Source organism: Myotis brandtii, unplaced genomic scaffold, assembly GCF_000412655.1.
Source record: "Myotis brandtii unplaced genomic scaffold, ASM41265v1 scaffold168, whole genome shotgun sequence".
Lineage (NCBI taxonomy): Eukaryota > Metazoa > Chordata > Mammalia > Chiroptera > Vespertilionidae > Myotis > Myotis brandtii.
Window position 1 is genome coordinate 3052015 of NW_005356173.1, and position 23102 is coordinate 3075116.

At 35.6% G+C, this 23102-nt stretch overlaps 1 protein-coding gene across 1 annotated transcript in view; it reads left to right on the forward strand.

Annotated features, from left to right (window-relative positions):
* The window catches only part of CNTNAP2 (contactin associated protein-like 2), a 1278915-nt gene that overhangs the window by 270110 nt on the left and 985703 nt on the right, over positions 1-23102 (forward strand). The window contains exons 5-8 of the mRNA XM_005862840.2: positions 306-509; positions 4548-4732; positions 9260-9403; positions 10691-10955. Coding sequence (XP_005862902.1) covers positions 306-509; positions 4548-4732; positions 9260-9403; positions 10691-10955 — 798 coding nt within the window. The remainder of the gene's footprint in view (positions 1-305; positions 510-4547; positions 4733-9259; positions 9404-10690; positions 10956-23102) is intronic.

The following is a 23102-nucleotide window of genomic DNA, read 5'->3' on the forward strand; positions in this document are numbered from 1 at the left end:
CCAACTAGGAATCTAACTGTGACCTCCTTGACTTCTTGGTTCATAGGTAGATACTCAACACTGAGCCACAGGGGCAGGGCTGAAGACCATTCTTTATGACTACTAGCAATACAATTCACACAGGACACGCAATAAATCAAAAGAAGAAATAGGACAAGAATTCAGGACTCCATATTTCTCAGAATAAAACACTTCTTTCTTATTTTTTTTTTTCTGTGCAGACAATGGTTGGAAATAGATGTACTTCACACTGGATGGCAACATACAAAAACTGAACTATAATGTGTTTGTTTTTCTTATTTCAGGGGCTGATGTTATCAACTTTGATGGCCATGTTGTGTTGCCATATAGATTCAGAAACAAGAAGATGAAAACACTGAAAGATGTCATTGCCTTGAAATTTAAAACCACCGAGAGTGAAGGGGTGATCTTACATGGGGAAGGACAGCAAGGTGATTACATTACATTGGAACTGAAAAAAGCCAAACTGGTCTTCAGTTTAAACCTAGGTATGTTCCAACTTTCGGCATCATCCTTTCCATTAATATTTCCATTAGAGAAGTATTGATGTTGTTTAACCTTAAAAATGTAAATTATTAAAAAAAAGTTTACGTTGTTCTCAGTTCAGTTTAACCCACAGTGGTTTGCATATATTGATATATTGATATACTTGTTTATTCAAAAAATATTGCAAAACACCTGTATTGTACAAGGTGTATATTAGCATCTGAATACAGTGGTGAACAAATAGAGAAGGACCTTGGGGTCATAAAGTTTATGCCCTAGTGGAGGAGTAAGGTAGTGTCTTATGTGTTGTTATCTTAAAATAACTAAGTCAAAAGAAATGATGTCAAATAATAAGTATAGTTGACCTTTGAACAACATGCAAACCCTCCCACAGTGGAAAATCCACATATAGCTTTTGACTACAGTCAGCTCTTTGCATCTGCAAATTCAACCAACCATGGGTTAAAAACAGTATTTTCTATTGGAGGTTGGGAATCTGAGGTAGGGAATCCGAGGTTGGAATCTAATGTTAGGAATGCTAAAATTTGTTTTCTATTCATGATTGGTTGAGTCCAGGGATACAAAGAGTTGACTGCATTCAATGAGTAAAACCTTCATATAAGTGAGCCCACCAAGTTCAACCATAGTATGAAATCAATTAAATGGGCTACTATAATTCTGCAGAGGTAAGAGGGGTCAATATTGGAATATGTACTGAGAAAGGTCCTCTACAAGATGTTCAAGTTGCTATCAATGACAAAGACAACCATGGGAGAAGAGCTTTTAAAGGAAGCAGTCACTACAGACAGAGCCCTTCCTTGCTGTTCCTTGAGCAAGGAAGATGATGTAGATAGAGGCAGTGAGTAATTGAGAGAGAAGATGAAATCCAAAAGTTAAGAATTGTTCAAATCTGTAAAGAACCTGGAGAGCAGGGGTGTGGAACCGTTTTTCTGCCAAGGGCTATTTGGATATTTATAACATCATTTGTGGGCCATACAAAATAATCAACTTAAAAATTAGCCTGCTGAATTTAGGAGAAAAAAAAAACTAACTCATCCCTAATGCATCGACAGGGCTAGACTAAAAGTTTTACAGGCCTTATGCAGCCCATGAGCAGAACATTCCCCACCCTTGCTGTAGAGCATGGCACAGGGTTAGATATTATTTTTTAAGCATGAGAAGTTTACTGAGACCTCTATAAAGATAATGGTTCCATCCACATGAGAGTTGAAGATGGACTCCTCAGGTACAAGATGAGCTGTCTCTGTCTTTCAGAAGGCGGCTGTCAGTGGAGATGCAGAAAAATAGGTCTACTGTTGAGATGATTTTAGTGGCACTTTCAGCATGATTTGTAATGAATTGGGTGTTTAGTAAGAAAGGAAGAGATTAAGTAAAAGGTAATTCCTAGGATATGACTTTGGTGCCATTTTCAGAACGAGAGAAAGCTCTATTTTCTCTGTAGAGGAACATTAGTTTAGAGGATCATTCATTTCCTAGACATTTCCTCTAGGAACCGCAGACTTTTGTGTTTGGACAGGGTGCATTTTAGTTGCTGATTGATCATCAAAGTTGAGATTTCTCTTAGAGTGGCATGCCTGAGATTGACAGAAAACGGTGCTGATTGGAGACTAAGAAGGGGGCAATGGATAGGAGGAAATAAGAATATGTGATGTCAGAGACGAGGAAAAGAAAATTGGTGGTTACTGTGTTGAAGTCTCTTAAAATGTCACATAAGAAGACAGAAAAGGGAGGTTACTGTTTAGAAACATAAAGGTTACTGGTGATTTACTCTCAGAATAATATGCATGTAATATAAAAAAAGCTGTCTGGACAGAAATAGACCACACTCTTTACAGTGATGGAAATAGGTGCTAATGTTTTACATATAAATTCTTCATAATATTCTGTACTCTTATTATTGAACATGTATTTATGTGTTACCTAGGAGAAAATTAGCCCTAAATAATTTTTGAAACAAGGTTCAATAGGAGTTAAAAAGACAATATACAAATGATGTATCATAGAGAATTATACCTTTGAAACCTATATAATTTTAATGAAAAAAAATGAAGTTAATAAGGAGGAAATGGGGAGAGAAACACAGGAAACATGTAAGTTATTTTTTAAAATACACACACACAGCAACTGGATTATATCTTTAAAAGTTTATATTTTCAAACTTTTTTCTTAAAAAAATGTGAAACATACAGAGCCACTATGCGTTTACAAAGGTGTGACATTACATTACTGTTCTGAAACAAGTAATTGCTCATATGACCACACACACACACACACACACACACACACACACACACACAAACACACACACAAACACACACGATCAGTACCATTTCCCTGGATAGCAGTTTACTTAAGGGCTTTTATTGACTGACTAAAGTTTATGGCTGCCATGGAAACAGTCATTCACTGTCCCTTTTTAAGGCCATTACCTAAATATCAGGTACATCTAGCTGCTGCTTAGTGTTCTAGTCTAACTACTTAAATAAAACTTAATGTAGCCTTTCACCTGGAATTATTATTTCTTTTCTTCTCCCTTCCTCCTCAATGTACACCCACAATCATCATATTTGATTTCATCACCAAAGGAAGAACATTTGATCTAGGAAATACATAAAAAATGTCAGATATAGGTATCGTTAGCACCTTAAATATGGGAAAAAGGGGAAATAATTTAATTATTCAGGCATTCCTGTGTTTTTCTTATTTTTATTATGCTTTTCATTCTGAAACAATATTATATTTTTATAGCATTTATTTTTGCCTAACCATAAAAAGCAACATTTCACTTGACAAAATAGAAAGTGGTATAAAGTATATACACAGCATCCCCAGATGACCTTAGTAAACATTTTGAATTCTCACAGCCTTTCCCTCTTATTTGTAGTCTTATTTCTATGGAGATCTTATTTCAAAACTAGATGAAAGCAAGATATATATTTTTGCAGGTTTTTATTTTAAAGTGTGACTTCTATACTTTTTCATGTCACTAAATATTGCATTGTGCTTAAGATTATGGTATTTGGATTCAGAGGAAATTGACAATTGTCATGCTGCATTTTCTTGACCGAAAATAACAACACTAACCTCAATAATAACAGACTGTTAACAGGTACTATTTAATGAATATTCACTAAATGCCAGGAAGTGTGCTAGGGTCTTTGCATGTACTAAGTAATGTAATCCCCACAGCAACCTTTAAAGCAGGGACTATTATTTTCACTTTTTTACATCTGAAGAAACAGAGACCCAGAGAAGTTGTCAACTTGCCCAGCATCATTGAACATCAGAAGCTAGGCCCTCTGGCTTCAGAACTCATGGGACACTGATTTCAACAGGAACCTAAATTTTTTAAAGCTCATTATTTTTAAGGGAACAGATATTTTCATCTTTACTAGCTTTTATGTACTTTGAAAATAAAACTTTTTAAGTATAGTCACATGCTGGTTTTCCCTATAGCGACCTCAGTAGACAAAGCATCAACTCATAGTGGGTTTTTTTAATTTATTTTTATTGTTGAGAGTCTTACAGATATTCCCCATCCTCCCTTCCCCCCACCCATGTTAGTCCCCCTTCACTGAGCTCCCACCTGACCCAGGCCTTCATGACACTATTGTCGGTGTCCATGGGCTATGCATATATGTATATACTAAATTCTTTGGTTAATCTCTTCCCAACCCACCTGCTCCTCCCTTCCCTCTGAGATTTGTCAGCCTGCTCCATGCTTCCATGTCTGTGGACCTATTTTGCTCATCAGTTTATTTTGTTCATTCGATTCCACATATAAGTAAAATCACATGGTATTTGTCTTTCTCTGACTTGCTTATTTCACTTAACATAATCACCTCCAGGTCCATCCATGCTTACAGCTGTATAGTATTCCATGGTGTAAATGCACCACAGCCTTTTTATCCACTCATTTGCTGATGGGCACTAGAGCTATTCGTGTTTTAATAAAAGGTCTTCTTCTACCCAGAGCCATGGTGTCACCACCTTATTTCTTTTCCATTCCCGTGATGCAGGAAGCAACCAGCTTGGCCCCATATATGGCCACACGTCCGTGATGATGGGGAGCCTGCTGGATGATCACCACTGGCACTCCGTGGTCATTGAGCGCCAGGGCCGGAGCATTGACCTCACGCTGGACAGGAGCGTGCAGCACTTCCGTACCAATGGGGAGTTCGACTACCTGGACTTAGACTATGAGGTGAGCTTGAGGACATATACACTGTGATCAATGCCGAGTGGCTGCCTCCATCTCCCACTTGTATTATTGTTAATTATGTGCCTTCCTCACCATTTTCATTTTATTCTCCAAAGAAAAATTAACTTATAATTTCAAAACCTAGTTTATTAATATATGTCATTTTATTCTTTTATAAATTTCAAATAATAAATATTTGAAAAATTTTTAAAATCTTGGTGCCAAAGTAACAATTTGAAGAGAAAGAACATCTATCATGTTATCAGGATTACTTAACAAGTCCTGAATAAATTTAAGTTATAATCTTTCCATTTCTTATTCATTATAATGTGAATTACACTATTTTACTTCATAATACACAGTATTATAAACAAAGAGTTGCCTAATATTTATTACAAAATATTGAATAAGATATCGTGAGTTCTGATTTATATTAGGCCATTTATAAACTTATGACTATTAACCATTCTTTTGACAGGTTCTATTTTCTCAGATATAATTGTCACTAAAGCAATTGAAATAGATAATATTTTTAAAAAATTGTCCTTAAATAAAAATGGCTATTTCTTATCCTCCAAATGATCAAAGATTTAAAAAGCTATGATATTGGTCTAGTAAAATTATATATTCTCATAATATACTGGTAGGCATACCAGGTATTTTAATAAAGTATTTGGAAAGCAATTCAACCTTTAAATGTCCATTCGAAAATGTTTATCATATATAGTAACAAGAGTTCTATAAGAACATAATAATCACAGCATAATGTATTCTAAGAGAAAAGGGATAATGCTAAATGAACAAGCAACACATAGCAGTAAAATAAGCAGGATGAAATATTAATCAGCCAGAGGCTTATGAACTTCTTAATTCATGGAACCCTTGGTGTCTTATTAACTTTCCACAGCCATCCATGACCCTTCTATAGTGGTTAGACCCGAACAACTTAATAAATGTTTATGCCCTAAGAATACAGTGGCCATTTGAAAAACAAAATACATATAAAATGAAAGGGCAAATTCTAATTTTATTTTATTCTTATGATAGTAATTATTTACTAACTAGAGGCCTGGTGCATGAAATTCGTGCACAGGATGGGGATGTACCTCAACCTGGCCGGCACCCTCTCCAATCTGGGACCCCTCGGGGGATATCCAACTTTCGGTTTAGCAGTCAGACATCCCTCTCACAATCTGGGACTGCTAGCTCCTAACTGCTTCTGCCTGCCAGCCTGATTGCCCCCTAACCTCTCCCCTGCTGGCCTGATTAATGCCTAACTGCTCCCCTGCCAGCCTGATCACCCCCAACTGCCCTCCCCTGCTGGCCTGGTCACCCAAAACTGCCCTCCCCTGCTGGCCTGGTCACCCCCAACTGCCCTCCCCTGCCCCTCCGGTTCTGAAGCTCTCAGAGATGCTTCTGGTCTGTTCACCTCCAACTGCCCTCCCCTGCTGGCCTGGTCACCCAAAACTGCCCTCCCCTGCTGGCCTGGTCACCCCAAACTGCCCTCCCCTGGTGGCCTGTTCGCCCCCAACTGCCCTCCCTTGTTGGCCATCTTGTGGCAGCCCTCTTGTGACAGTGTCATGCAAGGGTGTTGTGTGAAGGTGTGATGCCACCTAGGCTTTTATAATATAGGATGTTATTGGAAAGTAGAGGATGGTTCCCACTTGTCCATTGAAGTACCTGGGTAGGATTTTAGAGAGACTCAATTGCATGGAATGAAAAGCCTGGGTTTGAATCCCTTTCTGCCCTTTACTGGTTGTATCACAGTGGCAAAATCATGCTCACTTTCTATAAAATGAATATAATGGCACATCTATTATAGGGTTATTTGAGGAGACAACAGGAAGTAAGAGAAACCACCATATATGTCAGTTATACTTCATTAGACTACACATGAAAAAAAACCTATGTTTGTTCTCTTTCATACAAAAGGAGCCCCTATGCAGGTAACCCTGGGCTCAAATGGCGGCATCACGGTCATCAAGACCCCATCTCTCCTCTTGCTACTCCTCCTCCCCACTGCAGATCACTCCAAGGTTGCTACTCATTCCATGTTGCTTTCCAGCCAGTGGGAAGGAGAGAGAGGGAAGGAAGGTGAACTATAGTTCTTGGAGTCACACGCAGACCTTTCATTTAAATCTCATGAGACCAAAACTTGCTTCAAAGAGGTTGGTAAATGCCACCATTGGACAGGGAGCAATATGTGGAACGGAAAAGCATTTTTTTTACTCTAAAGAAAGTTGAGAGAAAGGACACTTAGAGGTAATTAATAGTCTGCCACACTTTATAAATCTTGGTAGCTAACAAGATGGTTAATGCAGCTATTTTTCAGAGTAATCCTTGAATGGCAATGTCAGTGATAAGTCAATCATATGATGCATATGAATATCTGATGATTAATAACTGCAACAGTTTTTAATATCAGAATAGTTACAATTTCAGAAAGTATTTTGTGGTCCAGCCACTTTATTTTACTGATGAGACTACAAAACCAGAAAGAAGGGATTAGTTACATTCTCATATCATTAGTTGAATTAGGAACTGGGATTGGAACCTGCATCTCTTAGTTGTAAGGAGCCTGGTAAATTGAGCCCTTGATGCTTCCTTCACCTGAGCACCTTCCATAAGGTAGGATGTGTGCCAAGGGTTGCTGAAAGCAGAGAAATGAGGAGTGTTTGAATCAGCCTCCCAAAGGAAAACGAAAAGCCCTAGATAAACTATGCACACAGAGAAGGAATCAAACAACACTTACAAACTGGGGTTGAGGTATATTTCAATATGTGATATTTTGTTGAAGATTTCAGCATCTATGTTCATCAGGCCTATATATTTTTTTCTTTGTAGTATCTTTATCTCATTTATGAATTAGGATAATGTGGCCTCATAAAATGAGCTTGGGAGTCCTCCTTCTTCTTGAATTTTTTGGAAAAGTTTGAAGAGGATAGGTGTTATTTTTTTTATGAATGTTTCATAAAATCTATCCCTGATTGTAGTATTTCATGAAATGAGCTGCATCCCTGACTTTGAATTCATATAGTATTTCAAATCTTTATAATAAAGTGTTCTCTTTTGCCTAAGCTAAAAGAAATGTGATACTGCATGTCATTCAGCATAAAAGATTTTATTACTATCAACTAGGGAAGAAATTGATAAAATAAATTATAGATAGGAAATGAAATACTTCTTTTAAGTATCAATAATTCTTACCCTTGGTGTTAGGTAAACCTATATATACCTAATAAGTTCAGCTCGATGCTACTTAAAAACATTGTTTTTCAATAATTCTATGATCTTGGTTATTCTCAATTTTTCCTTTTGTAATTTTCTAATTTTTAAATATATTATCAGTTTTCCTCTTTTCTTCCTATATATAAACTTTACGATAAATGATATATAGCTAACCATTATTTTTCAATTTATTAAGTGAGTTATTCTGTTTTTTTTTGTATTATCTCATAAGCTATCAATGATTTATGGCTTATGAGATAATATAAATCTAATCAGACATTTAAAATGACATGTTGTTAAATAATGGAACATAATTGTCTAATGGCCTCCTAGCACACAAAGATCTTTGCCTTATGTATCAAATATGAAGTCTTGACATTTAAAAACTTTTGTTTTCAAAACTTTGTAAGAAAAATTGATGATAACACTGAGTGATAATTAATCATATAATATATATTATATATCATGATATTACATCTATGATTAGTAGATTCATTTACTACCAATTAATTATTAGCAATGCATAAGTAAGTCTAATTTTTATTATATGATAATGATATTACAGTGCTGTAGTTTGACCAAAGATATATGGAAAACACATAATCTTTTTTTATAGGCAATAGTGGCTAGAGATTCACAGGAATAAATAGTGACCTTCTTCCTTATAATTTAAAAGACCTATAATATCTATAAGCCTGTACTTGTCAAGTTACAGCCCCTAAATTCTAAGATGTTCCTACTCAATACAGTAATGAGACTTCCTGAACTATTTTCTCTATTCACCATAAGTCTAATGAATGTTTGACTTTAATGGACATTAGACTACAATAAGCTTATGTCAGGTAAATACAATATTCCTTGCTTTTGGCTGCAGTATTATCAACTTATATATTAGTGTTGATTATCTCATGATGACTAGAGGCATTTATTGATAGTATGTCTTTGAAGGATAAACATAAAAATGTATTTTAATATTACTTAATATGTTTGCTGTGTAAAGTGTTTTAAAACATTCTCAGGATAAATTATAAAATGCCTTTTGGGTAGAAAAACTCAAGGGATTGTTGCTATTTTCTTGTTCAAGTTATAATCTAATTGTCAGAATTAATAATACTATTATGCACTTCAATAACAACAAAAATTTAAATATAATAGATTTGGAGACAGAAAAATGTCTGTATATATTGGTTGATGTAAATATAGCAGACCTTGCCTGTATTGATAGTTCTGTCTCATTAAATGTGAATGTTATTTTTTTTAAGTCGAATACAGTATGAATGTTTTGTTGTTTTTTTCTCAAAGATCACCTTTGGAGGCATACCTTTCTCTGGTAAGCCAAGTTCCAGCAGTAGAAAGAATTTCAAAGGTTGCATGGAAAGCATTAACTACAATGGCATCAACATAACTGATCTTGCAAGAAGGAAGAAGCTGGAGCCTTCAAATGTGGTAAGATCTTTGACCCCAGAAATATCGGTTCTTACAAAAACCACAGAACTTGCATTTTCTATGGACTATTGTATAACAACATCATAGCATTTTTTGTCACACTTATGTTGGGCTCAACAGTATAGAACTGACTTTAGAATTACCAATGTGTGGATTCTGGATGTACTCTAAAAATGAATACTGGATTTTGAGTTGAATTAGCTGGAAATAGATGGTGAGTTTTATTGGTAAAAGTAAACATGTAAAAATAATAATTGGTGAAGGTACAGAGCAAACTTAATTTTAATATTAATTCAGAGAGAGTCTGCCATAGATTTAATAGTTAATGTGCTGAAGTGAAAGAACTATGCATCTAGAGATAGATAATGGTGTTGTGTAAAAAAAAATTGTAGGGCCAGTTAAAAATATAAAATCATATTCCTCAGAATATTATGGTGGGATCAAAGAAGCTGAGAACAAATGTAGATTTTCAGATCTTTAAAAGGAAGGTACTTAGACCCTGGAATATAAAATTTAGTGTATACCAATATAAAATTCAGTATATCAAATTTGTGTGTACAAAATAGGGGGATTATAAGATAGAAGTAGTAGTTTTGCAATTTTTCTTTTAATTTTGTACATTCATGTCACTGTTTCCATAAGCATTAATTCATTATTATGTAAGCACAGTTCATGGGAATTTCAGTGGGATTTTGAGTTGAATAAAAAATAATAATCTGAGATAATCAAAACTATGCTGATACTAAATAATTAAAATTTATATATAAGTATGGGTGTAAAACCCAAGGTAATTTGCTCCAGAATATCAGTTTAATAATTGGCAACCAAATGACCATGATTCCCACTGAGACCAGTAATATAATAATAGCCATCTGAATAGGACATCCAGAAGAAGACAGAGGCATCACCTCCCCAGCTGATGCATCATTCATTAGGGGGAGAGAAGCAGCTTTTTGCTGTCTCCAGAGAGTCCATTCTGAAGCTCTCAGAGATGCACAGCCCATCCCCTGGTCAGCCCTTCACAGCAGGCTGCCTATCAATTTCATGATGGATTGTGCTTGTTACATCCAAACTTGATGACTAACTTCTGCACCTTGTTATGCATACACTCCTAGTAGACTCACGTCAAGGTATCCAATTGCTGAATTCAAGTCAGCCTACTACATGTGATAATTTGGGGCAGGCTAAAGCCCTGCTTTGAAATATGTAGAATTATAGCTTTGTCTACTGTCTTCCATGGATCCTTTATTCTGCATTTTCCTCAAAGAATGCCCTTCTGTTTTACAGGGAAACCTGAGTTTCTCCTGTGTGGAGCCCTACACGGTGCCGGTTTTTTTCAATGCCACCAGTTACCTGGAGGTGCCTGGACGGCTCCACCAGGACCTGTTTGTGGTCAGTTTCCAGTTCAGGACTTGGAACCCCAATGGCCTCCTGCTTTTCAGTCACTTTGCAGATAATTTGGGCAACGTGGAGATTGACCTCACTGAAAGCAAAGTTGGTGTTCACATCAATGTCACGCAGACCAAGATGAGCCAAATAGACATTTCCTCAGGTCAGTGAAATCTCCTGATGTTTGCTCCTGAAACTGCTGAGGCGAATTCCGCAGATAAAGTTGCATTGGTTTGGTTTGGTTTGGTTTGGTTTGGTTTGGTTGTTTCCACAGATAAAGTTGCATTTGTTTGGTTTTGTTTGGTTTGGTTTGGTTTGGTTTGGTAGGTGTTACATGTTGGTGGTTATATTTGGATCCAGTCTGAGATTCTTTCTTGGTTGCCCTGAGTGCTATTTGAATAAGGGAAACTTGGAACCTTACTGAGAAGGTGAGGGGTGGGCGAGGAGAAAAGTTGGTTGGACTGTCTTAGGGCACCAAAATCTTCTATTTCTTATAAATGCTAATTCCTATTTAATGGAGAAATTGATATTTCTTTAAGTGAATATTTTATCTTTAAAAACAAAGAATATTTATTTTACTAACATACTAGTACCTGGTATCTTTTGAATTCATGGTCATTCAGATATCTTTTACAATTAGTAATGGGATTATAATAATTTAATTATGACTTCAAAGGTCTATTCAATCGCCTGAATCAAAACTTCAAAGGATTTTGTTAAATTTGTGCAAATGTTCTGGGAAAAAAGCAAACAGGAGTGAGTACAACATGCATGTATCAACCGAGGAGGGTGCTTTTTAAACTTGACATCACAGTGGCATGATAAACTGACACTTAGGTAACACTGTTGTTGCCTGAACAGCCGTAGCAACCTTGGAATATTCTTTGAGTAATGTGGTACAAAGAAAGTTGAAATTGCAAAGTGAGGTATTTTAAACAAAGAAAAATTCGACATGTTATGGGAGTGATAAGCAGTAAAATGTTCACACAGTTTCACTAGATGTTTTTAGCAGTGGTTGTGTTTGTTTTGTAAAGCATTCCCTAGACGACAGAGAAAACTAATGTTTCTGAGCACCTTGGACAGATGTACAAAACACAGAGAGGAGGTTCATGACCGAGTGCTCAGCTGCATGACTGCAGGCCTGCAGGCTAGACTTTCCAGGTTCACTGGTGACGCCATATGCATACCCCTGACACTGTTCCTAACAGGTCATATTATTTGTGTTCAGCTCAATCCCCTCTGTGTGGTCAGCTCTTTGAGGGCAGTACCCAGGCCTGTTCTATCGTTGGCATGTAGAACAGCACTTATAACAGAAGAGGTGTCCTGGGGAATGCTTGTCAAGTTCAGCACAGTGGCCCTTTGATCCAGTGTTCACTAATAGGGTCTTTTGCAGCAGGATCTATGTCTTTTTTTTTTTGTAAATAGGCTTTGTGTTTCTGTATGGACTGTTGCTGAAAAGAATTCAAGGAAGACATAGTGACCATTCTGTAAGAGGTGTTTCTGAAATCAAAGGCTGGTGTGAACTACCTAGATGTTTACTTTTTCAGTTTTTGCTTTGTTAGTTGTGCTTTTTCCCCTGAATGTTCCAAGTCAAAATGATTGATTAACCATATTTTATCACTACTTCCCAGTACAAATTCACTTGGGGAGATTTAGTAAATAGAAAATATCTGGAGAGATCAGTATAGCACATAAAACAAATACACAAATAAATATTTACCACACTTGGAACACTCACTAAATCCTGTCATGATTCATGGCTCTTTTCTAGTGATGAACCACATAAAAATATGTAGCAAGGCCTTCCTCCTGGAGTGCTCTTAACAAATCCAACTTCCTGAGACTATTATAATGGAAAGAATAGGATCTTAAACATAGTGATCAACAAACAGTTACTAATTGAATTTGGTCTAATTTAGGACTCCAAGATACTCTCATCTAATTTAAACTGTGTTTATTAAAAAATAAAGAATAAAGAAATCCAACACTTAACTACTAATATATTTTAATAGATTTGCTTAAGTGTGATAAAATTGAACTTTAGAAATTTCTGTCAATTTAGCCAATTATCCATGCAAATTAAGGGAAACTGGTATGAAATCTAAATATTTCTATAGTCTCCCTGTTATATATTGTAATGAAAATACCTTAGTTTCTCAGATCACTGCTGTGTTTTTTTCCTATACATGTAGTAAAAACTGAGATCGCATCAGATATCATTGCTCAAGTTTGAGAAATTTTAGTAAGTAAATAGATACACATACATTTTTAAAAAGTTGAATCCTGTACTAGTTGAAATTGTGTTTATTAAAAAGCAAAGGAAAAAAGGGAATCCAATATGTTATAACTCCATTCATTCATCCTACGAATATATAGAGTGTGCATAGAACACAATTTTCATATGTATTTTAGTGCATCTTACCAAATTCAATTAAATGTAAAAGTAACTTAGTGTAAGTAGCAACAATGAAAAAATAATTTAGAGAAATAAGTTACCTTTCGATGTACTCTAATAATTAGGATGTTTTCTTTTTCTCTCCCATTAAAAAAATTGCCACTAAATGATTTCATGATCTAAAAACAAATTGTGATCACAGTTTGGAAAACACTAACCTACAGATTTGTCTCCTCAATTGAACTGTGGGAATTTTTTAAAGTTCTAGTGATGCCATTATAATAACCTGGTTATTATTTAACAGGAAAAGAACAAAGGGGAGACTAAATGATATAGACATACCATTTATACTTTGCCAGGCAGCTGCAGTTTAACACTCCCCAGGCCTATTCCCTGCAAATAAATGGGCAAAGGGACTGGGCAATAGATACGTGCCCAGTGAGGTCTGGGTGACATGGGAAGAGGCTTATCTGTCAGTCACACCTGGGAATAATCAGTGGCCAGAAGAGGCATGGCCACTGCAAGGACGTGAGATTGAGACAGTTAACTCCTGAACACAGAGAGCTCTCTCTCTCGGCTCTCCTGGCTCTTGTGCTTTTGGCCCTCTGGCTCTCTTGGGACTCCTGTTGCAGGGGTGCACTCCCCTGCGTTCACCCCCCTGTCTCATGGCCATGTGGGGCCCACACAGTGGGCGGTGATTGGCCTGATGCTACATCAGACTCAGCTCTACCATGGAATAGGAAGTCTGGGCACTGACCCTACTTTTGGCTCTACTGAATCCCAGCTGCACATTTTCCAAGCCTGGAATAAGGGACATGGAACTTTGCAAATCAAGAAATGTAACTGTATACAAATAAAAACTATGTATTCACCTGTATGAACCTTAAAAAATTCCTTTTCTGAAGATATCACAAGGACCCCACTCCCACTAGTGAGAGAGGAATTCCACCCACCCAATCCTCCAGCAACATTCGTTGCTCAGGGGGATTTACTGTATCATATTATATCGGAAAACTAAAGGTGCCTTTCAGGAACAAATTATGATACAGTGGGGCTTTGACTTACGAGTTTAATTCGTTCCGTGACGGAGCTTGTAACTCAAATTACTCGTATGTCAAATCAACAGTGAACGAGTGAGACACGTGATGCTGGGCTGATGTTGTGGCATTCACTGTGACATTCGCTGCGCCAACTAGCGGTGGGGTATCTGAAGCTGGCTCGTAACCCGAATTTTAGCTCGCAGCTCAAAGCAAAAAATCGGCCGAGAGATGGCTCATATCTTGAAAAACTCGTTAGTCGGGACACTCATAAGTCAAGGCCCCACTGTATTATAATAGTAGTAAGAAAGTAATCCACGTGTATTATTGTCTGATGTAGCCAAAAGGAAGGAAAAAAAAAGAGGGAAAAAACCCCTGAAATACCAGTAAGATTTTTTTTGTTTTTTTTTTTTTAATCATAAAATGCCTTAATTTTATGCCACTAAATCACAAATCGATGTTTAGAATAATACTCTAAAGTTGTGATCAGCTGAGAAGAATAAGGTCATAAAATGTGATTCAGCATTTATATAGTGGAAGGAAAGTTAATTCTATTAATGACTTTTCTCACCTATTTAAAAAAAAAATCAATTTCCATCCATGTAAACAAAGCCTTTCAGAAAAATCATTCAGCTTCTGCCCTGTTTCTAAATCAACCATTTGCTACTAGTAAGCTGAAGTATTCAAACCTCCTTGTTTTGTTCAGGTGGACATTGCTTCATTTTAGAATGACTTTTCTGCATCCCTACTGCACTGGACAGTTGTACTCAGCAAATATCACCTTTGTTTGTGATTCTACCTCCAAAGAGAATCTGTGTGTGTGTGTGTGTGTGTTTTGTTTGTTTATTTTTTGTTTGTTTGTTTTTTGTTTGTCAACCTTTGAGTACCATTTGGGTGTGTTAAGGGAAAGCAGCTTAGTCTCTGGGCTGTCCTAGTGAAAGAGCATAACGGGGTGCTTTGTAAACAACAGGCATTTGTTTCTCATAATTCCAGAGGCTGAAAGCCCAAGGTCATGGCAGTAGCATGGTCGAATTCTGGGGAAGGCCGTTCTCCAGGTTTCAGACTGGGGACTTGTTGCTGTATCCTCACCTGGTGGAAGGGGCTAGGGACCTCTGTGGTGTCTCCTTTGTAAGAGGCCACCCTCATGACCTAATAACCTCATGAAGGCCTCACCCTCTCCTACCATCACACTGGGCATTAGGATGTCAATCAAGTTGAACCTTAAATAACATAGGTTTAAGCTCTGCAGGTCCACGTATATGTGGATTTTTATCCAGTAAATACTGTGTGTCTTTTTCTCCTTGTGATTTTTAAAATACTATTTTCTTTTCTCTAGCTTACTTTATTATAAGAATACAGCATATAATACATAAACATACAAAATATGTGCTCATTGAATGTCTGCTATCAGTAAGGCTTCCAGTCCACATTAGGCTATTAACAGTTAAGTCTTTTGCGAAATCAAAGGTTATACGTATATGCATTGTTGACTGCATTGGGGGTTGGTGCCTCTAACCCATATGTTGTTCAAGGGCAAACTGTATATGAATTTGGGAAACATAAACATACAGACTATAGCACAAGGAATAGATGTTTTCTTGGCTTTTTGTGTAGCGAGGGAACTTGCTGGTAAATACTAGCAAGTTACCAGTTTGATCTCAGTAAATGCATTTCCCTGGGACTGCTTATGGTACTAAGCAATTAGACCAGTGATGGCAAACCTTCTGAGCTCAGCGTGTCAGCATTTTGAAAAACCCTAACTTTGGTGCCGTGTCACATATAGAAGTTTTTTTGATATTTGCAACCATAGTAAAACAAAGATTTATATTTTTGATATTTATTTTATATTTTTAAATGCCATTTAACAAAGAAAAATCAACCAAAAAAATGAGTTCGTGTGTCATAGGTTCGCCATCACTGAATTAGACTCTCTCTCCTCTTGGTTTTATGAACATTTGAAAATGTAGTTAGCACATTTTTATTTGAAGGAATTACTTCATTTCAACTTGCAAATTTCAGTGATAACTTGTTCCTTGAGGTTACTTTTTCATCACATAAGGAAAGAAAGGTCTAGATTGTAATACTATTTTTTAATGTTTTAACTATTTATTGAGAATGATTTTCAGCTCTGTGATTTTAAACTGTTGATATGCTTTAATAATTTCTTAAATCAAATTTCCACAACTCAAAATTAAATAGTGTTTATCTAGGCATTACTTTATATGCTTCAAGGGATTTGTTTTACAATGTCTTAGAGAAGTACTGGAGACTTTGTTTAATAATACATGTATTCTTTAAATCAAGTAAAACTATAATGATAAGAAGCCTTAAAAATGTCACTCCCCTTTAATCTGTTAACATTGAGTCATTCTGATTTTACAAAAACAAAGGAGTACACAGAATATTTATCATAATGTAGAAAACATAATAGTAATTGAAAACAAACCAAATATTTTAAACGAAGGGATGACTGAGCATTGCATCCTTATGTGGAATACCATTATGTCATGAGAAATCATATTTCTCAAATAAAATTCAATACCACTGGAAAATATAATATGGTAAATTAAAATTTGTACAAAAATATACATAGAATATGTCCCCAATATTATTAAAGTACTCAAATAGCTAAGAAATAGTTTAGAATTAAATAAAATCTGAATAATACTAATATTTATCATCTTTAGTTGTTGGGTTATTAGTCCATGACTAACTTCTTAGTACATTTTTCATAATATCAAAATGTATTACAATAAATATTTATTACTGTTTAGAAAAATGTGTACTATGAAATAATGAAGGATGAAATGACATTTCTGAAAAGCAAGCTTAACAATATTGTAAGTAGAAATTACATAGAGTAAGTTATATCAATTTAAAAATTCTAGTTTCATAGTTAATTAGAAACATTTACATAGTCAATTTTTAAAAAGTGTGTTCTTAAAAAATGAGCTCCAGCCTAATTTTATTAATGGTATTCATGTAACAAATGGAACATTTCATATTCAGATGCAGAAATTTGGGTTTGGACCTATGCGCTTTTATTTGAATATATGTATAACTAATTTTGAACAAATTGTATGCCTTCCATAAATTTTCAACCCATTTTTGCCTACTCAGATAGAAGGAGAGATAGAAAGTAAGATAGATAGATGAATTCACATATATAAAGGCATTTCCCTTTAAAACTATTGCTATCAAATAATAGCAGATTTTATTTTCTCTCTTAAAGATGAATCAATGAATACAAATCTCTTTATTTCCAAATAATTTTCATATATGTCTAAAAATAGTAGCCAAAAATTATTTTTTATATTTTCTTACTTTTGGACGCACTTTTAGGTATGTAAGATGCTCAAGAAAAACCCGGAAATCTATTTTAAGGTGCAGAAGATAAAACATGGCTCTGGATTCTTAGAAGACCATGGAGAGTGAGGAAGGTTGATTCACAGAGCACTGTGCTCATTTTAGGAATCTAGCTGTGTTCTAGGATGACATATCTCCTCTTATTTAGTAAAAGCTAAAACTGAGATGGATATAGATCTATATAGTTATAGATATAAACATAGATAACCTTGGACATTTCTACAGTGCAGTTTTCTTACTTTATTCTCCCAAATCACAGATAGACTTTCTGTGAGAGCCACATGGTGCCACTTAGAAAACATTTGGGTGAACAGTGTACTGCTCCTGGGTAGCTTCACCTAAGTGACTTTGTCTTATATCTCAACTCCTCAAGTGGCTATACTGTCATCATGAAGCTGAATGGAAACATACTTTTAATTATACTCTGTGCATGGTGGTGCCTTGTCACATTGCTGGAAGCATTATATTCCAACATGAAAGAAAAGAGAGACTAGGGATAGTTTTATGATATTACATATTGGCATCATTTCCCATAAAAAAGGGGGACATTTTAATTTATAGTTACACTTCAAGATACTATACCCACTCTAGTTTCTACAAGGTTTCTGGGCCTTTTAATTCTTTTCTTTTTAATTGATTATATATGGAGAGAAGAATAGAAAGAGAGAGAGAACATCTATAGGCTGCCTTCTGCATGGCCCCTACTGGGGATCAAGCCCACAACTTGTGTATATGCCCTGGCTGGGAATGAACCAGAGACCTCTGGGTTCGTGGGATGATGGTCAACCAACTGAGCCACTCTGGCCAGGGCATGTTATGGGCCTTTCTAAACATCCTATTCCCTTTTCAGGGAAGATGAATAAAATATGATTGTGTGTATGTATGTATAATAACTTTCTAAATGGCAAGGAAGAGGATAAAATTTAATAAACTTAGATGGATAAAATGGAGGTAAAAGCTCCCACTAGAGAATGCATCATGTTTTAAAAACTGTAGTTTACTATACAGAAAACTAGTTAAAGAGAAAAAATAATCAAACATCACCATTACCAACTAACTATGAGAATAAAAGTGAGTTATGTAAGACCAGAAAAGAACACAGCCGAGGAAACCCAAACTTAATACATGGATGTAGTTGCAGATGCTTCCAAAACAGAGATGGAAAGGCACAGGAGCAAATTAGCTTTGCTGAGAGGCTCATTGTTTCCTCTAAGTGTAAGGGCTGACATTCAGCTTCTGCCCTGTTTCTAAATCAACCATTTGCTACTAGTAAGCTGAAGTATTCAAACCTCCTTGTTTTGTTCAGGTGGACATTGCTTCATTTTAGAATGACTTTTCTGCATCCCTACTGCACTGGACAGTTGTACTCAGCAAATATCACCTTTGTTTGTGATTCTACCTCCAAAGAGAATCTGTGTGTGTGTGTGTGTGTGTATGTGTGTGTGTGTGTGTGTGTTTTGTTTGTTTATTTTTTGTTTGTTTGTTTTTTGTTTGTCAACCTTTGAGTACCATTTGGGTGTGTTAAGGGAAAGCAGCTTAGTCTCTGGGCTGTCCTAGTGAAAGAGCATAACGGGGTGCTTTGTAAACAACAGGCATTTGTTTCTCATAATTCCAGAGGCTGAAAGCCCAAGGTCATGGCAGTAGCATGGTCGAATTCTGGGGAAGGCCGTTCTCCAGGTTTCAGACTGGGTACTTGTTGCTGTATCCTCACCTGGTAGAAGGGGCTAGGGACCTCTGTGGTGCCTCCTTTGTAAGAGGCCACCCTCATGACCTAATAACCTCATGAAGGCCTCACCCTCTCCTACCATCACACTGGGCATTAGGATGTCAATCAAGTTGAACCTTAAATAACATAGGTTTAAGCTCTGCAGGTCCACGTATATGTGGATTTTTATCCAGTAAATACTGTGTGTCTTTTTCTCCTTGTGATTTTGAAAATACTATTTTCTTTTCTCTAGCTTACTTTATTATAAGAATACAGCATATAATACATAAACATACAAAATATGTGCTCATTGAATGTCTGCTATCAGTAAGGCTTCCAGTCCACATTAGGCTATTAACAGTTAAGTCTTTTGCGAAATCAAAGGTTATACGTATATGCATTGTTGACTGCATTGGGGGTTGGTGCCTCTAACCCATATGTTGTTCAAGGGCAAACTGTATATGAATTTGGGAAACATAAACATACAGACTATAGCACAAGGAATAGATGTTTTCTTGGCTTTTTGTGTAGCGAGGGAACTTGCTGGTAAATACTAGCAAGTTACCAGTTTGATCTCAGTAAATGCATTTCCCTGGGACTGCTTATGGTACTAAGCAATTAGACCAGTGATGGCAAACCTTCTGAGCTCAGCGTGTCAGCATTTTGAAAAACCCTAACTTAACTCTGGTGCCGTGTCACATATAGAAGTTTTTTGATATTTGCAACCATAGTAAAACAAAGATTTATATTTTGATATTTATTTTATATTTTTAAATGCCATTTAACAAAGAAAAATCAACCAAAAAAATGAGTTCGTGTGTCATAGGTTCGCCATCACTGAATTAGACTCTCTCTCCTCTTGGTTTTATGAACATTTGAAAATGTAGTTAGCACATTTTTATTTGAAGGAATTACTTCATTTCAACTTGCAAATTTCAGTGATAACTTGTTCCTTGAGGTTACTTTTTCATCACATAAGGAAAGAAAGGTCTAGATTGTAATACTATTTTTTAATGTTTTAACTATTTATTGAGAATGATTTTCAGCTCTGTGATTTTAAACTGTTGATATGCTTTAATAATTTATTAAATCAAATTTCCACAACTCAAAATTAAATAGTGTTTATCTAGGCATTGCTTTATATGCTTCAAGGGATTTGTTTTACAATGTCTTAGAGAAGTACTGGAGACTTTGTTTAATAATACATGTATTCTTTAAATCTAGTAAAACTATAATGATACGAAGCCTTAAAAATGTCACTCCCCTTTAATCTGTTAACATTGAGTCATTCTGATTTTACAAAAACAAAGGAGTACACAGAATATTTATCATAATGTAGAAAACATAATAGTAATTGAAAACAAACCAAATATTTTAAACGAAGGGATGACTGAGCATTGCATCCTTATGTGGAATACCATTATGTCATGAGAAATCATATTTCTCACATAAAATTCAATACCACTGGAAAATATAATATGGTAAATTAAAATTTGTACAAAAATATACGTAGAATATGTCCCCAATATTATTAAAGTACTCAAATAGCTAAGAAAGAGTTTAGAATTAAATAAAATCTGAATAATACTAATATTTATCATCTTTAGTTGTTGGGTTATTAGTCCATGACTAACTTCTTAGTACATTTTTCATAATATCAAAATGTATTACAATAAATATTTATTACTGTTTAGAAAAATGTGTACTATGAAATAATGAAGGATGAAATGACATTTCTGAAAAGCAAGCTTAACAATATTGTAAGTAGAAATTACATAGAGTAAGTTATATCAATTTAAAAATTCTAGTTTCATAGTTAATTAGAAACATTTACATAGTCAATTTTTAAAAAGTGTGTTCTTAAAAAATGAGCTCCAGCCTAATTTTATTAATGGTATTCATGTAACAAATGGAACATTTCATATTCAGATGCAGAAATTTGGGTTTGGACCTATGCGCTTTTATTTGAATATATGTATAACTAATTTTGAACAAATTGTATGCCTTCCATAAATTTTCAACCCATTTTTGCCTACTCAGATAGAAGGAGAGATAGAAAGTAAGATAGATAGATGAATTCACATATATAAAGGCATTTCCCTTTAAAACTATTGCTATCAAATAATAGCAGATTTTATTTTCTCTCTTAAAGATGAATCAATGAATACAAATCTCTTTATTTCCAAATAATTTTCATATATGTCTAAAAATAGTAGCCAAAAATTATTTTTTATATTTTCTTACTTTTGGACGCACTTTTAGGTATGTAAGATGCTCAAGAAAAACCCGGAAATCTATTTTAAGGTGCAGAAGATAAAACATGGCTCTGGATTCTTAGAAGACCATGGAGAGTGAGGAAGGTTGATTCACAGAGCACTGTGCTCATTTTAGGAATCTAGCTGTGTTCTAGGATGACATATCTCCTCTTATTTAGTAAAAGCTAAAACTGAGATGGATATAGATCTATATAGTTATAGATATAAACATAGATAACCTTGGACATTTCTACAGTGCAGTTTTCTTACTTTATTCTCCCAAATCACAGATAGACTTTCTGTGAGAGCCACATGGTGCCACTTAGAAAGCATTTGGGTGAACAGTGTACTGCTCCTGGGTAGCTTCACCTAAGTGACTTTGTCTTATATCTCAACTCCTCAAGTGGCTATACTGTCATCATGAAGCTGAATGGAAACATACTTTTAATTATACTCTGTGCATGGTGGTGCCTTGTCACATTGCTGGAAGCATTATATTCCAACATGAAAGAAAAGAGAGACTAGGGATAGTTTTATGATATTACATATTGGCATCATTTCCCATAAAAAAGGGGGACATTTTAATTTATAGTTACACTTCAAGATACTATACCCACTCTAGTTTCTACAAGGTTTCTGGGCCTTTTAATTCTTTTCTTTTTAATTGATTATATATGGAGAGAAGAATAGAAAGAGAGAGAGAACATCTATAGGTTGCCTTCTGCATGGCCCCTATTGGGGATCGAGCCCACAACTTGTGTATATGCCCTGGCTGGGAATGAACCAGAGACCTCTGGGTTCGTGGGATGATGGTCAACCAACTGAGCCACTCTGGCCAGGGCATGTTATGGGCCTTTCTAAACATCCTATTCCCTTTTCAGGGAAGATGAATAAAATATGATTGTGTGTATGTATGTATAATAACTTTAAATGGCAAGGAAGAGGATAAAATTTAATAAACTTAGATGGATAAAATGGAGGTAAAAGCTCCCACTAGAGAATGCATCATGTTTTAAAAACTGTAGTTTACTATACAGAAAACTAGTTAAAGAGAAAAAATAATCAAACATCACCATTACCAACTAACTATGAGAATAAAAGTGAGTTATGTAAGACCAGAAAAGAACACAGCCGAGGAAACCCAAACTTAATACATGGATGTAGTTGCAGATGCTTCCAAAACAGAGATGGAAAGGCACAGGAGCAAATTAGCTTTGCTGAGAGGCTCATTGTTTCCTCTAAGTGTAAGGGCTGACCCAGAGGATATTGTCCTAAGTGTAATAAATCAGTCAGAGAAAGACAAATGCATAGGATTTCACCTACATGTGGAACCTTAAGAACAATATAAACAAACAAACAGAAGTCGACTCATAGATACAGAGAACAGTCTGACAGCTGTCAGAGAGGAATGGGGTTGGGGAGCTGGATTAAAAAGTGAAGGGATCAAGAAGTACAAATTGTCTTTAGAAAACAGTCACAGGGGGAGAGACCAAGATGGCGGCATAGGTAAACACTGGAGATTGCTGCCGCAAACAACCACTTCAAAAATACA